Consider the following 17,058-nt stretch of genomic DNA (forward strand, 5'->3'; position numbering starts at 1 on the left):
GTTTGCGTTAAAAGTTGGAAAACTCCGAGCTTAGATGCTATCCAGGGGCGAACCTCCGTGACTCAGTGTATTAATCAAGGTGCTGATGGGAGCTTGCTATCCGACCTACCCTATGGATGTAGGCAATAGGCGTTTCGGAATGTTGTCATGATATGATTGGTCCTCTAGACGAGGTAGCCAAGGGGATAATTGTTCTTTCCCCAAATCAGCCGCGTTGTAAATTGTACTGCTAGTTTGACGTTAGTGATGTCTCGGGAACCGGTTTAGAGATGTGTGAACAGACATTGGTGAAATCTACACACATAGTAAAAGTGGTGCTGGGCAAAGACTAAGACAATTTTGTGTCGTCTGAGTGGGAGTGACAATGATTGGTCCTGTACACGAGGTGGTCAAGGGGTTGCCTATGCCTTCCCCAAATGGGTGCAAGGCATATGCCGGCGTAACTTTGATGTTGGTTACGTTCCGTTGACCGGGTGGGGGATAGCACAGAAAGGACCTTCGGAAGGTCTCCACTAGGGTATCGGTCAGGGTGCTACTCAGGATGTGATCAGGGTCTTGTCTTGATCAGGGTCTTGATCAGGGTCTCCGCCCAATTCTGGCACTGGCCAGAGCAACGGTCAATCACTCAACCACGAGTCATGCAACAGCAAATGACGCAAGCTTGGACCGCCTAGAAGGCTCTCCAAAGACCCGACACGGTGGGGATTTGATGAGGACTCGGCTTGCGTAGTGTGTAATCGGATTGAGAATCGGATTAAAAGACAAAATACACGAGTGGGAATCAAGAAGAATGGAAAAAGGAAGATCGGTCTTTGTTACTCCGAAAACGTTCGATCGGCGCGGTAGGTCTTGTTTGCGATACGGCCCTTGTCCTGGCTTGCTGGGTTGGCGTTGAAATGTTTAATCTCATCAGTCAAACATTATCTGGTCCATTCAGTTCCGGGGTTGGCCCCAACTACGGGTATGGGTCAAGTGCCAGCGAGGCAACGCACCCAGCCACGAAGCCGTCACGACATCTTCTCTACTACGGACAGATGAACGGAGTAGCCCACGCGCTGATGTGCCAGAACGCTCCTGGCTGCATCCATCTGTAAGCAGGTTCAACCTTGATATTGCTCTCCTTAGTCGGATTATTAGTGTTGTTCTTCTACCTCAGTGGGCTGCTTTCGACTTCTATTACACTATAGCACCTGCCATAATGCTTCTATGTATAACCTGATCTAAGCTTTCAGCTGATTAATGCTGATCATTCGACGTATTAAGTGCTTTCCTACACTCAATGACACAATGTAGCGAGCTAGAAGCCTTGTGAATCTGCTCCAGCAACAGCCCTGCACTTTGCAAAAGGAATCTCCATTCCAGCTCGGTCCGCTCTTTACCACCCACAGCCAGCATAAGCATATCCATAGCAGTAGATTCCGGCCTTGGAGGCCAGTCAATCACCTGCTCGGAAATAAGCAACTTGCTATCGTCCGCCATTGCGTGGGAAATATTCTGAAGAATGACGCGGGCTACATCGTTGTTATAATCGTGAAGGCAATGACGGATGTAATATACGAATGCGCCTGCTCGCAGGTTAGCAGACACAAGGGCTTCGTACCTGGGTTAAAGCACGATATCTCACCTTTCACTGGCTGCTCCTTGTGCATGTCGATAGACATGAACTGCAAGCCGGACAGGTTATCCGTACTCTTCAGTTTGGCAATTACAGGTTCTTTGTCCTGCAATATACAACGTTTCAATGACAGACCTGTGGTTTGACAGATTGCCTCAATAGCGTGGCCTCCGCCACCGCCAACGTCAACCAGCAACGGCCTATCGCTGTCTTCCGTACCAGATGCCTCGGCGATCCACGCAAAGCTATATAGACCAGCACCGGTAATAGGCGCAAAGCGATCTAGTGCTTTCATTGCTCGCATAAAGACATCTGCCTTCGTCTGGTCCTCATAGATGTTCCATAGGTTGTTATCAGGCATGCCCTTTGTAAAAGTAAAAGGACTAGGCCCGATGCCGTCCGGTTCTGTCCGTCCATTGCTTTGGAAGTACTCAACGGCGTGACACTGGGACAATCCATAATCCAGCCTAATGAGCAATTAGCCATCGAATCTAGCACTACTACTCAGGCTGACTCTTACACAACTTGGTTTAGGTTTCCGTAAGGGTTTTCGGGAAGAAAGATCCTAGAGCTCGCAGTGTGCGCGACCCGGTCGGGTCCGTCCTCTTCCAGAACACCAGTGGAGACCAGCATGCGTGCAACTCGAACTACTATAGTCAATTTCAAACACATAAATAGCGTCATGTGGCAGCACTTACCTAGAAGAGGATGATCAACGCTGACCAGGTCACTTAACTGGACATAGGAAATGGACTGGCGCAATGGGATGTGTTCGAAGACGTGCCAGCTAAAGAAAAGGTTGATAGCGGCCATTTTATGGCTTTGAATATTATTCACCTGCCATTGGTCTTCCGGTGGCGTTACAATGCTGCATACATCTCCCGCGATGTTGACAATTCTAGACTGCAAAGAAGCCTCTTGCGCTCGACTCATGTTACCACGGAGCGTGTACTCCGCAACGGCACCAAGCAGGTTTGTCGCTAGTTGTCGGAGCATGTGGCAGTGCTTAACCGACTGTGGCAAAGCTACTGCTTCTTCTTTTTGGTACAGGTTCGTCGCTTTAAAGGTATGCATCTTACTAGAGTAATAAGCCGTGATCCGAACGGATCATTCTATTCTTTTCCAAGACCAAAACACTGATTAAGTATGATGACACTGTAATAGGCCCGCCCCACTTAACATGGCCTATGGGGTGGCTAAGTTAGCGGTGACGACCACGTTTGGGGACAGGCTTCAGCACTGACCCTGAATACTGGTGTGTGTCCAAGAGAGTGAGCCGCAATCAGCAGCATATTCAAGCCGCAAAGAGCTAGAACTCCATAACAGAACACTCTATAGCAAGCCAAAACAGGCTCTCTCAAATTGAAGCCGCGAACAGTATTCCGTGGTCCACCGAGGAGTTCGAAGTCGGTCTACATGTCCTCGTGTGTGAAAAAGCTTCTGCTCACAGATACGTGTGGATCCGTTTGCTGACAAGGAAACATAACGGGATCTTCGTAGTACACTGTTGATTGTCTAGGAGCAGGGAGCTAGAACTGGCTTTTTCAGTATTGTCGAAGTTCGGACCCATGTTCCACAATCAAAGGTCCACAGTTAGTAGAATTATGCAAACGCATGGTCGACTTTGTGAAATAGCTTACTCTCTTACAGCATGTCTACAGTACAGTACTTGAATTACATAGCATCGCTTTTTATTTTTATTCTCAAAAATTGATTTGAAACTTGCTGCATATAAACTTGCACGCTGTCCATCCAATAGCAGTGTATATCCTTCAGGTACACCTTAGCAAGTGTGCAGCGGAAACATGGATCGTCAAAACAATCACACAGTAGACATTCTCATTGTCGGAAGCGGCGCAGCCGGCTTAGCAGCAGCTGCTACCGCCACAATCTCTGGGTTGAACACCATGCTCATTGAGCAAACCGACAAGATCGGGGGCACGACCTCCTACTCCGGAGGCACGATATGGATCCCCGAAAATGATATCTCCAAAGAAGCCGGCATCGATGACGATCGCGAAGACGCTGCTCGATATCTAGAGGAAGCTCTAACTGCGAACGGAGGCGCTGGGCCAGAGTCCGGCTCTAAACGCATCAAGGCTTTCCTCGACCATGGTCCTCGGATGGTAGATCTTCTCCGCAGCTCAGGTTTCAGATGGAAACCCTCCCCTATCCCCGATTATCACCCAGAGATGAAGGGCGCTATGGTTATGGGCGGGCGTACGCTGGACCCGAGTCCTTTTGATGCTGCGACACTGAAGAGATGGGCTCATCACTTACGCGAAGCCGGGCATTCTGCGCCAGTGACATACTTTCACGACTTCTGCGTCCTCACGCAACCTTACGCATCGATTGTTGACTTCTTTCAAGCCTACTGGATGCGATTCCGGGGATGGGTTCGGAAGAAAATGATGGGTAAGCCAACATCCATGGGCTGCTCCCTCATCGCACAACTCCTGGGGATCTGCCTCCGGAAAGAGAAAGGCAACTTCACGTTAAAGCTCAACGCTACCTTGAAAGAACTTATCGTCGAAGATGAAGCCGTGCATGGTGCTATCGTGCAGTTAGGAGATCACGAACAGACCCAGGTTCGGGCTCGCGCGGTTCTTCTCGCCACTGGTGGCTTCGCCCGGTCCGAGGGTTTGCGGAGGGAGCATTTGCCTTACACGGGTACCGAATGGTCTTTAACGCAGCCTGACGGCGATACAGGCGTGGCGCTTATAGCTGGAGAAAAAGCCCAGGCCGCCACTTCGCTGCTGGGCGAAGCTTGGTGGATTCCCACGATGATCGACCCAGGAAGCGGCAAGCTTACGACAGCCTTATTTGAGCTGTGCAAGCCTCACTGCATTGTTGTCGACGACAAAGGATCTCGGATTTTCTCGGAGGCTGATCCGTACGGGGACAGTGGTCGCTCAATCTACAACCGATGCTGTGGGGGTGGGTGTGCCTGGCTCATTCTCGACTGGAACCATCGTAAGAGATACACGCTAGGATCGCTTAGCCCTTGGGCGGATCCTGTAGAAGCCCAAGAAAAGGAATATATATATAAAGCCGACACTTTATCAGACCTGGCGAGACAGATCAAAGTGAGTGCGGAAGGGCTCATGGCCACGGTTGAGAAATGGAATCAGATGTGCAAGCAGGGTGTCGATGAGGAGTTCCACAAGGGCCAGAGCAGGTATCACTTGTTCGTAGGTGACCGGCGAGCAAAGTTCCCAAACATGGGTCCCATCGATAAAGCTCCATATTATGCTATCGCTGTAAGACCTGGCGACGCCGGTACCAAAGGCGGATTGTTAACAGACGAACATGCGCGCGTCGTCGATAAGAACGGGATTGCAATCGAGGGGCTGTACGCAGCAGGTAATGCGTCTGCATCGGTGATGGGTGCAACATCACTCGGCGCGGGAGTCACACTTGGTCCAGCCATGACCTTCGCTTATATTGCGGTACTCCATATAGTACGGTGGATATCTGGTTCTGGACTCAGCAATTTCTAAGGGAGGTACTTGAAAATTAATGCCATTTCAACCGATTTCTGGAACTCGCCACACTATGTATGACGAACTAGAGATGATATTCAATGCCACTAACCCAAAAACTATTTTTCAGTAAAGCTCCTAAAGTCCTCTTCAAGGAAAACCAGTCATACCTCGATTATTGGTGGATCTTCTACTAACTAGAACTTATAAGAGCATTCAACGCTCGCCTGCCGCGATAACATACGTCGCTGAGCCTGAAGCTGCACTTTTGACAGCGTCTGCAATAGGACCTACGGAGGCAACGATACCTGGGATGGGAACAGGGTGCTTTCCTTCGCTGCGCAACTGTCTTCTATGAGAACCAAGCGGTTTGTTGCCTCTTGCTTTAGAACTTCACTTACTAAAATCCGTACTATTCCCTTCTTCTCGTTATCTTCGTCGCGAAAGACAATGAATACTGTTTGTTATTAGTAATACCATTCGCAGTCGAGATGCCATAACCATAGGCTAGTGGGGTGAAAGGAAATTTCTAACTTTGTAAGGGATTGTTCCTCCAGCGTTTCGTCACTACTAGCGTAGCAAAGCTATTCAATAGACACAAATGGACCAAGTATGCTCCTATTGATGGAGTACTTCCTTCCTAATGGTGTTTCTGATTAGGAGTACACTAGAACGCTAATCTACTAGTACAGTTCTAACGTTCTTACAAAAGTTAACACTTTTCGTAATGTTGTTAACTATAGCGACGAAAGCTTCAGCCTCACCTGGACCGATTGGTGTTGGAGCTCTGTTAATTGCAAGCATCATGTCTTGGGAAGCCCCTACTGACTGCAACAGGCGGAAAGCTGTACCGAAGAAACCTCTGCTAACGGCCGAATTGAACATAGGATCCATCCAGGTTGGCTTAGCGTCTGGATTGGCTCCCTTGTCCAAAAGATAACAAACAACCTGGACTGGGTCTTTGGCGCAGAATTTGACAGCATACGTAAGAGGAGTAAAACCTTCTGTGCGTGACTGTAGGTTTACTATACCCGGACGCATCCTCAGGATTAGTCGAACCATAGCCGGCAACCCTAAAACGCAAGCCATGTGCAAACAATCCCCTATATCGGCTCCTCTCTGGAGAAGTAGTGTGGCCGTCGGTATGTTTCCGCTTGCTACGGCGAGGAACAGAGGCGTTAGCCACGGGACTGTTGCTCTATAGCGTCGGATACTAGTGTTGATATTGACGTTGCTGTCAAGGAGAAGTGCAACTAGAGAGTCAAGGCCAGCGTAGGCGGCAAGGTGAAGCAATGTGACTTCTACTTGACCGGACCATTGCAGCTGGCGGTTTACAAATAAAGGCAGCCGAGGCAGAGCTTCCGTTTCAAACTCTATTGGCGTGTACCGTGGCGCAGGGTGATATGCGATGACCTTCTGAAGAAGCCCCAAGGAACGATCGATCTTTCGTGAATCGAGTCTCTCGGATCGAAAGGGGTCTCCTAGCCAAAGGTATCGGTAGATCCAGCTGACGCCCTCGTCGCAGAAGCGAAAGCGGTAGAGGTACCAAATAGAAAGCTGATGCAAGCTCCGGCTTGTCATGGCAACCCCCAGTACGTCGCCGGTGCTGAGGTGAGACAACAGTACAGTTAGAATCTCGTTTGGCCACATAGTGGGGCCATTCTTCAATACGTCGGCCTCGGGTGCTAGAAGCGAACGTGGCAACCTTATGGATGTTCCTCGACTTTTATTTCCCATCGTTTCGATTATACTAGACGAAGAGAGAGGGTGCCCTACGGGTTGAGAACGATTAGTTCAGGCGGGATTTTACAGCATTGATCAATTTGTGTTCCAAGAATCGAACATCTTACAGGAGAAGGTGTGATAAACGATACTTTGTAGAATGCATGAGCAGCGGCAACCTAATGAGCACAGCTTATCGCGACGCCCACGAGAATAGTATTTACAAACCAATATAATTACTCAAAGACTAGTTAGGCTGAAAGTGGCTCAAACACGGGCTCTAAAAAACCGGTGGTATTTTTGGATATTATAAGTGTCAGCATATTTTTCGCATGCGCTAAATGTATAAGGTGTACGAGGAGTAGGTCCCCGATGTTAAGCGGCAGATTCTGACTCTATTATGGACCGCTCCTTGAGCGTTTCGTTTATGAAGGTAAATGCTATAAGTATATACATACAGTAGCAAGAACCATGCAAACCCACTCAAAACCAGTAATACGATGTGTCGGACATTCCTTGTCATGGATCTGTCACGAGCGGTCGGGCAACCAACTGCGCCACAATCAAAAGCTCAATGAGGACAAATCTGCAGCCATTGTGTCCTGGCTTGTTTTAATTGCTTATGAGGCCTCAGAGGCCAGATCAAGCTTCTATACTGACGGCAACGCAAGAAATTGCCCTGAGATACACCTTATTACTAGCTGGCTAGGTAGAAGTAGATCCTCAAGAGCTTCTGTCCCGTTGGAAACATAAAGGAGGGTTCTCAAGTCTAACATTAAGTCTTTGCTTCACCGTCACGTCTCTGCACTGGCTCTACCTTTTCAAAGATAGGTTCCCAGGCGGCACCACGGGGAGGTTGCAGAGTCCGATTTTCGCCGCCCAATCACATAGTGGATCGCCGGAATAGCATCAAGGGAAAGCAAAAAACCATGCAGACCCTTTGCGATAACATCGCTTTGCGGCATCGCTGGAATAACATCAGCGGCGTCGCTGGAATAAAGTAGCATCAGCGTAAATCAACGGAAGATCATCACTAGGCATCGTTGGAAAAGCGTCAACGGCATCGCTGGAAAAGCATCAGCGGAAAACAAAAGAAACATTGCAGAACCGTTGCGGCGGCATCGCTCGAGGAGTCACGTCTCGGCGGCATCACTCAGTGGCATCGCTGAAAAAGGATCAACGGCATCGCTGGTAAGCATCAGCGGAAAACAAAAGAAACATTGCAGAACCGTTGCGGCGGCATCGCTCGAGGAGTCACGTCTCGGCGGCATCACTCAGTGGCATCGCTGGTAAGAATCAGCGGAAAACAAAAGAAACATTGCAGAACCGTTGCGGCGGCATCGCTCGAGGAGTCACGTCTCGGCGGCATCACTTAGTGGCATCGCTGAAAAAGGATCAACGGCATCGCTGGAATGGCATCAGCGGGAAACAAAGGAAATAGGGGCAGGAGGCCCAGCCCACTAAGAGAAATTTCTTAACTCAAACCGGACAAGATGTCTCTACTTATACTCTCCCATCCCTCTTTCCCCATCCGCCCCCAAGGCTTCGACGTGGGAACGGTGATTGGGCCCCTTGTAAACTGACGTCACTAAACCATCAATCCTTGGCAGCTTGGGCAAGCAAACACTATTGCATCCTAGTCGAAAGCAGATCCAGGCGCTGCGGCGGGGCGGGACGTACTACTATGTGGTAAAGTATCAAATTTGGTGTTACAAAATGAGCAAATGGCCGCATTTTGATCTACTGCGTGGTGGATTGACCAGGTCCAGACCAGGGGAAGAATTGATGGGGTGACTAGGGTGCCAGGGCTGGTGGACTCGTTGGAGGGGTTGGGGAAGAGCAAGAAACTAGCAGGACCAGGATGCAGGGAACTGACCCCTGACCTAGCGCGACTTCCGAGGGGTTTTCGCAGTACCCATGCGGGGAGATCGCTGCTGTCTTGCGGCGTCCGGCGGGAGCACCTTTTGGACCCTAGATTTCATGCCATCGTCTGAATTCGATCCTTCAGAGCTGAGAGGTCTTTCGGCAACGCGTATGCCATCGACTTCAACGGGCTCTCGGTACGTCGCGAATCACAAATCGGTCCACTTTTTTCTCGATTATGTGGAAAGTAGCTGAGACTAGAAAGAAGGTGCCAGGCAGTTGATCACTGTGACTGTCTTTGAAAGTCGTTGTCCCCATTAATTGGACCAACATCTTCGGAAGGGGCGTCCAGGTCAGACACAGGGCCGTTAACGTAACCCTCGGTAAAACCCATGTAAATATCGCTGTCGGAATCAATTGGGTCGAAGTCTTGTAGGACGGCGTTTAGGTCAGACATTAGATCAACACCAACGCTACCTCAGACTTTGCTTTAGTTAAAGCTTCTAGTATTTAGCTGCATTATAGAAATGAGCTATGTTAAACCGACCGATAAAATGGGGATGATATGCTACTTTGAAAGATGTAGACATCCCTATACAATCCCAACGACAAGGCAGATCGAGAGCGATTGACAGAATTACATGACTTACCGGCGTGACTGGGTGTGCCTGATACAGGATAAGAACTAGAAAACAAACCACTCCCTGTTAGGCATTCTGATATTAGGTGTATTTAAGACAGATTAGGCTCTATCCATTACGGTTACCCTTATAGAGCATACAAAGTTACTAAAGAACTTGCTAAGCCGGCCTACTTTAAAAATGACCTGATTTTCGAACGTCCTTATGTAATGAATGCTAAGGCGACAAGCATGAGATGAGACTTGTCTAGGCAGGGTAATTCTTTGGAGATCGTTTCGAGCGGTAAATAAGTAGAAGTTAGGTTTTCCGCCGTTGAAGTCAATTTGGATCGTACACTAGTATAAGCCCCCTCTTGGCTGATATGTACTAAAACCTTCATACTCTTGAAATTATAACAGTAAAGTTAGTGTGAATATATGTAATAATACTTGACGCGTAGTTTGGGCTTAGTAAAATTGAAAGACGGTAACTCTTTCAGCTGTTCTTAAAGTCGCCTATAACCTGAAATAGAAATGGTGTCTGGGTCGCAGATCAGTTTGATCTTTACGTACATTTCCTGAATGTCTATACTCAGATCCCAAATGATATCATTCAGAAGCCTTGCCTCAGCATCATTAATATCATCGTTTGTAAAATAAGACGAACAAGTCCCAGCCGTCACGCCAACCCAAAACCGCGTATCGTATGTGTCGTCTTCAAGATGCTTCCGAGCAAGGATGATTGCCGCCAGGACCCGAAGACGCCGTCCCATCTCAGTCAGCGGAGTCTCTTGTCGCCCGCGCGCAGCAGCCCGCTCTAGGTAGATTAGACCAACGCAGAAAACAGCTCCGCTTATGTCGGCCCATAACAGTAGATGCCGCACAAAGGCTTCTAAACCTGAGGGGAAATCCCATATATCAGTGTTGACGGGCACCGTCCTTGCAAGGAAGCGCTCGACCGTGGTATGAACAAGACGTAGGGGAAGGGGGTTCCGACAGAATTGCTCGAGTCGGTCGACGTCTGTTGGTGTACTCGTTAGTGGGGTGGAAATAACTGCTTGGTAATGGTCGACGACAACGTCAACACCAGACCGCAGCCATGGCTGGCAAGACTGGCAAGAGACTCTCGCAGCACGATGCATTGGTTGGTGTTCTGCATGCACAACAACTGTCAATTAGGTATGCGTGATTGCATGAGCAAAGGCTATGATGGACTGTCGCTGGGAGGGCAAGTGGCCTTACTTAACGCTGGCAGTTAAGCCAGAAATAGATCTCTCCAAAGTACTTAAACGGACCATAACCAGAAAATTGATGCATCAAAGATGGAACCTCGTCCCACGTCAAGTGTTTATTCTGACACCTTCGACCTAGATGACCTGTTGCTGAGACTCACGAAGCAGACTGATGAACAGTATGACACGGTCATACCCCTCCTACTTCAGGAGAACAAGACTCTTTACAGCGAGCTTATGGCGACGCGTCGGTTGTGGAGAACCCTACTTAGCCTTGTTCGGGACCTTGTCGAGTTGGCCGATCAGCTACGTGAATTGCTCAAGATAACGAGATCGGAATTAGAGCATGAAAGAAGGAGTTATCTGGCGAATTGCACCGCATTCTAGACTATTAAAGTACTGCAAACCGCCTGAATAGCCATGTCTGCTGCGCGCAAGAATGCGTCATCTCGATACATGTTACATTATCCTAGACGTAGCTATAGACGACTCCATAAAATGGATATGCGGGCATCGAAGATCCTGGCCAATCCTACATAGTAGACAGACAGATATTTCAGCCGTGCTAAGGCAGGCAGTTAGTAGACTAAGGCCTCTTTATGCTCCTGGCATGCTCCTTGTATCCTTCTGAACGGTGTAAAAGTTTTCGGTGTTTCGCTTTTGAGCCGACTTTTGCTCCTTTTTGGGTCTTTGATCATTCTATTTGCCACTGAACTATAATGCTATTTTTTCGTTTCTTAATTCTCTCAGGGTGTTGAATGTACTGCATTATACAGTGATGAGCATTAATTACGTCCTCTTTTATATTTTTTAGAAATTTCTAAACTATGACCCACATAGTGTTATCTTCAAATAATACGTACTGAGTACAGCTCCGCACAGACCACAATACTTATTCCTTAATTACTCTGCTTTTGTCTGTTATATGTTACAATGGGAACATGTGGAGAAGTAGCAGACACAATGCGGACAGAATAACACCCAGGCCAATTCCTGCTGTCCTGCGTTCACCGCTATAGGATACGCTACAAATTTATTAATTCAATAAACAGATCAAGAGCGAGCATCGGAGTGGCCAAAGACTAATGCACTGTCCTGGACAGTCGCATTGAGCTAGCTGTCCGTAAAGGAGCAAAACGTCGTGATGGCCGATAAACCAACGAACACGTTGGCGGCACAGTCCATGAACTAAACCAACCGGTCTCCCTCACGAAGCGCCAGCCTGTTGTTAGACGCATGCTGAATCTTGTCGAAAAGGTCTGCGTCGGCTATCAAACTAGAATAGATTATCTCTCACGACGCTCACGACAGTATTAATAAGGATGGGTCATAGACAAGACTTCCGTGTTGAGTTCTGCCGAGTCCACACAAAGGATGCCGGGGTGCCAGTGGACATGAGCACGAACGTCAACACGGCTACAAACGGCACTAGGATAGTCGAGGACGCCGACATATGCAACACCCTCAAAAAGATCAGATCGTGTGATCTGGGCCCGGCCGGGACTGTACAAGCCTTAGATTTAAGAGCGATAAGGTCGGGGAATGTCTCATTGGCGCTATGTCTATCGTCAAATTCCAATTTGAGGACAATTAGAACCCCACAATAGAGCTTCGGCGAAATTGACAACCACGAAAACCAAGCAGATGGAGGGGGGAGAAGACAATCTGGTGGTTGGTCGTTTACTGGAGGGTGCGGCTGCCTAAATCCGGATTGCCTAGTTCGTCAACTGCGGCATATAATGCGGCCGCTCACTTAGAGGAGACTACACATAAAGGGCATTTGATTCAAAGTACTTGAGCTCGCAGATTTTCGCATCCCTTTCCTTCGGTCGGCAATGATCGTTAAAATTTCTTTGATTCGAACCCTGCAAAAGTTGAAGCCCGGTAAAACAGCCTATAGATTAGAATACAATCAACAATCATGGCTGAAAAATGCGCCCACACTGGCTGCGATGCCTGGGCCTTGAGTGGTGGCCGTTATTGCTCAACTCGTGGGTCCTCTATTCCGGCACTCAATTCATACTTTAACATGAAGACAGACAAGCCGGCCGGATCACAGAAGAATCTTGCCGTCGCGATTGATAATGATGGGACTCGAGTACCTCTCTTTACTGGTGATAATGGGATAAATAAGCCTGTCTGACTGGTTTCTGGTGGTGAAGTAACGGAACCATTGGAGATTATCCGGGAGATGTTGCTCATAGGAGTAAATTTCAATAACAACAGACTTCTATCAAACTAACTCGACTGGAAGATTAATGCATTAGGATATGGTTTCGTCCTAATTTTCGGATGGCTCTAATAATATCTGGAGCAATTTATCGTCTTTCCACTCTTTGAGAACCTTGTACTTCCATACCTGCCACGCTTCATCCTCATAGCCGAATGCTCGTTGAAGACCCTTAAAAAGATCAATAATGGTTCTTTCGTCCCGGGGAGTCTCCAGACCCAATGCAAATAGAAATCTCTGAATCTTCCTGCCGTCGAGTATACAGTCAGAGAGGTCTTGTCGACCTCTTTCTCGAAATATTTCAGCGAATCTCAGTTCATCTGGGGATAGCTCGTTGAGACTGTTGTAAAATTTGGTGACAGGCCACATCATTAATGGGGAGGAGAAGGCTTCGGCACGGGAAACTACGCAAGTCCATTCCCAGTCTATGATTCCGACAATATCGAAGGTATCATTGACCAAAATGTGGTCTCCTTTGTCATCCGGGTGCTTGAGAAAGAATTGGCTTCTACTGGAAATATCTTTCCAGAGGCTGCCAATAACATCCAGACGGAAGCGATGTGTAAGGTAAGCCTCCAACGGGTAGTAGGCGGCAAGTTCGCCGCTGGCTATCATTGAGAGATTTGACTCGACTATAGCGCGGTACCCGTCCAATGGGGAAGAAAACGGACCCAACCCCCTCCCGGCTCCCATCCAGTATGTCGATTGTTGTGCAAACCCTTGCATGTCAAAACTGCCAGGAACGCTATTAGACATGGTGAGTGAACCCATTGATTCGAAAGGATGCTTATCGATTTCGAGAAATACGTCCACCAATTGTTGCATGATCTTCTCCCTTTGAGATGAACTCGCCGTCTGCCAATCTAAAGGCCTTCCGTCGAGCTTTTCCATAAGGATATAGCTAACCCCAAGCTGATTTCCCGGATCGGATTCGCAGGCCCAATCAAAAATTTTCGGAGTGGGGAGACGGGTGTGTTGTTGGAGGTAGGACATTGTAGCTACTTCGCTGTGAAGGATGAAGTCGCGGACTTCTTGCGGAGGCGAAGTTGTCCTAGGAAGTCGAAATCGCGCAAGCCACTTCACACCGTCCTCAAAGATGATCTCAGCGTGGCAGTTTTGGTTTCCCATCATGGCAGACAAATGTTTGGGAGACAGATCAACGGTACAGCTTATGCCGTTCCTCAGCATTGATGCACGGCTACACAGCTTGGAACCATCTATCCGACGACGTAAATTGTCGATATGGCTGGCTTCTGTGGCTGTATATTGACGTGAATACGACTCCCAGTCGTCCTAAACAACAGGTTAGTAAATATTTTCCAGCCGTTTCCAACTTCGGAGCGACAGACCTCTGGCTTCGGGCAACTGTGCCATGGTTGTCGGAGATGGGCGCGACAGAAGTGTTTATCGCACAACAAACAGTCTCCATCCCTCTGTACAGCTGGTTTTTTGCAGGCATCTGCCACACACGACCACATCGGCATTTCCGTCTGTGAATAATCTTTGTAGTTGGAATGCCAAAATGGCAGCCTCGATAAGATGGCACTTTCGAAGGACCTCGGGCAGAGTTGCTCCTCAAACCCAAGTGTTGTTGAGCTGTTTCTCACAGGAATGCGCCCAGAATCACTGAAACGATGAGTCGCGTTTTGAACTCAGGTAATACAGTGTGGGGCACACTAAGATGTGCCAATCAGTCGCAGCCACGACATCCGCCACGGTCCTGCTGCATAGTTGCAGGCATTAACTAGTCCGTATGCAGGTGACAAGTGAATGCGGGAGGCTATCGTTTGGCTTTGTGATAGCGACTCCGAGATCCGCCGTGCCTTGCTTGGCTCCAATGCGACCACGACCCAGTCAGATATTGGTAGTATCGATAGAGTAGGTTCTGTCAGTCTCGTCGGCTTGAAATGCCATGCTTCCCAGATGAAAACAGTGCTCACATTGCGACAAGATTTAAAACGCTTCCCCAAACATATATATATTCTATAACTAGATCGTCGATATCATCCAAGATAACCTTAAGCCCTCAAATTCTAAGACATCGTTCTACTAGTGATCGAAACCAAACTGTTTCTTCAACAATCATAGCGTGATCCTAGACATATGTATTGCTAGAATCTCATGAAAAAGGCTTTCACCTTACCGATTTTCTTCAGGCGTCTCTGGAGATGTCTTGAGCCTTTTTAATGATGAGGTGATATGCGCTGCCTTGGGGGATAGAAATGTGCCGATCTGCAACCCCTTGTACAGACAAAAAGTTGCCTTGACCTCTGCATTTGTAGATTCGTCGATCATGCCAACGAGGTTAAACACGTTGCTAGAACTGGTATCGACCATCGGGGCTTCCGTCTTTCTCTTCTTCGTAGGAGTAATCGGTTCGGAGAGTGTCTTCACTTCTCGCCGTTTACTGTGGGGGGGTGTGATTACTATTGACAAAATCGATTAATATAGTTCTAGACTTAAGTTTGAGGTTGTGCTGAGATACTTACCTCCATGGTTCTGCACCCTGGGGGACCTATTCCCTTGTGGCAACCTGTTGAGCTTTTCAGGTGTCGTTGGGGTTAAAAAAGAATCAATGGGTCTCTGTTTGTATTTTTTCGGAGTGCGTGGCTCCTCGGGTTCCGGCGTGGGATTCGAAGTGTATGGCTCTTTGGGTTTCGGCGCGGGACCGAGTTGCGATTTCACCTGGGCGAATTCTCTGAACCAGATTTTGCTATTGCACTGGTCTTTCCTTCGAAGCTTCCAGCAGCGCCAAACTAAATAAGTCAGTACATTTACCTCTTTAAGAATACATAGCTTAGCTGGGTAGTACAGTACATCAGTCATAGTCGGTGGCAGACCTGTTCTCACTCGCTGGCATGCGCGTCGTTCGCTCGACCATTTTGTACCCACACTCGCAAACTGGGACCCCATCTTCGGTGATGGTCACCCCTGTAATGTTGGACATTTTCCAAAGTTGATCTATTAGCAGGGCTGAATGATTGTGGGGGTTCAATGAACGGGCCACCGAGTGGCTTTAGGGTAAGTGCGAGCAGTATTAGATCGAGATACGGAGTGTGTAGAGATAAACGCAAAAAGTGGCGACGCGTCCGTCCTGAACACGCGACTGACCCGGTGATAGGTATTTCCGGGAGCCGAGCGGGTTTGTCCATATCTCCACTGTGAGATGAGGTAATCATCGACATGCGAGGCTGAGTGCATTACCGGAATAATATTCTGCCGTTCAACTCAGGGCTGCCGGAAGGAAGATCGAGGACACGCTCGCATTACAACCTGGAGCTGTACGACCTAATATGTCAACCAGATTATCGAAGCCCCAGCGAACCGAACTCCAGAACGTTATTATAAGCAAATTCAAGGGCGAGGAAACCATCACAGATGAAGAAATAGCTAAGCGAATTGTCTCCTGCACCACGCGAACTATTCGTCGTGCTCGTTCCAAAATACTCAAACATGGCACTATCGACCCTCCACGTCGAGCTACAGGTCGACCAAGAGAAGTGACAGAGAACATGTGGCTTGCTCTCAAGAACCACCTAGAAGAGCATCCTTGCCTGAGTCAACAATCCATGGCTGATTTCCTTTTTGAGCAATACCAGGTTAAAGTATCACGATTCAACATCGGTAGGGTGTTGAAACGAGCTGGCTGGACGAAGAAGGTCACACGGACTATTGCGAAAGAGCGCAACCCAGATCTACGAGACGATTACATAGAACGACGATCACACTACAAAGTCAAACAAATGATATTTATTGATGAAAGTGGAAGTGATCGGGGTCTCGCAATTCTGGAACGTGGTTACGCCCCGAAAGGTGTAACGCCGGTACAGACCAAGCGATTCCACCGAGGAAAGAGAGTCCAAGTGCTGCCAGCATACACTATTGACGGTGTGATTTACTCCGAGGTGTATGAGGAAAATACGGACGTGAACATAGTTGAGGGCTTCCTCGAACGACTTCTGCCCTTGTGCGGCAGATACCCAGCGCCACGATCCGTCATTTTCATGGATAACGCCTCGTTCCATTTCTTCTCCCCGGCTCTGAAAGACAAGTTTACCCAAGCGGGCGTGATCATTGAATACCAGTCACCGTACTCTCCAGACTTGAACCCGATCGAGTATTTATTTGGCTCAGTCAAGAATCGTATTAGGAAGCAATTCCTGGAGGACGAGGATCTTATCCAGGGCGATTTTAAATCGTATCTCCAGATGCAAATTAGAGTTGTGGGAGAGAACAAGAGAGTTGCGAGGGGTCATTTTCGGAAGGCACAGATTTCAACGGAAGAAGCTTAGCGT

The 17,058-nt window shown here is 48.3% G+C and overlaps 6 protein-coding genes across 6 annotated transcripts; 3 read left to right on the forward strand and 3 right to left on the reverse strand.

Annotated features, from left to right (window-relative positions):
* Positions 1 to 1,236: 1,236 nt before the first annotated feature.
* Positions 1,237 to 2,611, reverse strand: CTRU02_214329 (o-methyltransferase; the record flags this gene model as incomplete). Its single annotated transcript, XM_036731805.2, has 4 exons — positions 1,237 to 1,565; positions 1,625 to 2,082; positions 2,136 to 2,292; positions 2,314 to 2,611. The coding sequence occupies 4 exons, from the start codon at positions 2,609 to 2,611 to the stop codon at positions 1,237 to 1,239; spliced, it is 1,242 nt and encodes a 413-aa protein (XP_036576577.2).
* Positions 2,612 to 3,420: 809 nt separating this feature from the next.
* On the forward strand, positions 3,421 to 5,115 carry CTRU02_214330 (uncharacterized protein; the record flags this gene model as incomplete). The annotated part of the gene is made up of 1 exon (XM_036731804.1): positions 3,421 to 5,115. The coding sequence occupies one exon, from the start codon at positions 3,421 to 3,423 to the stop codon at positions 5,113 to 5,115; it is 1,695 nt and encodes a 564-aa protein (XP_036576576.1).
* Positions 5,116 to 9,807: 4,692 nt separating this feature from the next.
* On the reverse strand, positions 9,808 to 10,443 carry CTRU02_214331 (cyclin; the record flags this gene model as incomplete). Its single annotated transcript, XM_036731803.1, has 1 exon — positions 9,808 to 10,443. One exon carries the CDS (start codon positions 10,441 to 10,443, stop codon positions 9,808 to 9,810), a length of 636 nt encoding a protein of 211 aa, XP_036576575.1.
* A 180-nt stretch (positions 10,444 to 10,623) lies between these two features.
* Positions 10,624 to 10,920, forward strand: CTRU02_214332 (uncharacterized protein; the record flags this gene model as incomplete). The annotated part of the gene is made up of 1 exon (XM_036731802.1): positions 10,624 to 10,920. One exon carries the CDS (start codon positions 10,624 to 10,626, stop codon positions 10,918 to 10,920), a length of 297 nt encoding a protein of 98 aa, XP_036576574.1.
* Positions 10,921 to 12,814: 1,894 nt separating this feature from the next.
* CTRU02_214333 (uncharacterized protein) lies at positions 12,815 to 14,247 on the reverse strand (the record flags this gene model as incomplete). Its single annotated transcript, XM_036731801.2, has 2 exons — positions 12,815 to 14,056; positions 14,113 to 14,247. 2 exons carry the CDS (start codon positions 14,245 to 14,247, stop codon positions 12,815 to 12,817), a joined length of 1,377 nt encoding a protein of 458 aa, XP_036576573.2.
* A 1,809-nt stretch (positions 14,248 to 16,056) lies between these two features.
* On the forward strand, positions 16,057 to 17,055 carry CTRU02_214334 (TPR domain-containing protein; the record flags this gene model as incomplete). The annotated part of the gene is made up of 1 exon (XM_036731799.1): positions 16,057 to 17,055. The coding sequence occupies one exon, from the start codon at positions 16,057 to 16,059 to the stop codon at positions 17,053 to 17,055; it is 999 nt and encodes a 332-aa protein (XP_036576571.1).
* Between the last annotated feature and the right edge of the window lie 3 nt (positions 17,056 to 17,058).

Source organism: Colletotrichum truncatum, assembly GCF_014235925.2.
Source record: "Colletotrichum truncatum strain CMES1059 chromosome Unknown Contig_0011, whole genome shotgun sequence".
Classification (NCBI taxonomy): domain Eukaryota; kingdom Fungi; phylum Ascomycota; class Sordariomycetes; order Glomerellales; family Glomerellaceae; genus Colletotrichum; species Colletotrichum truncatum.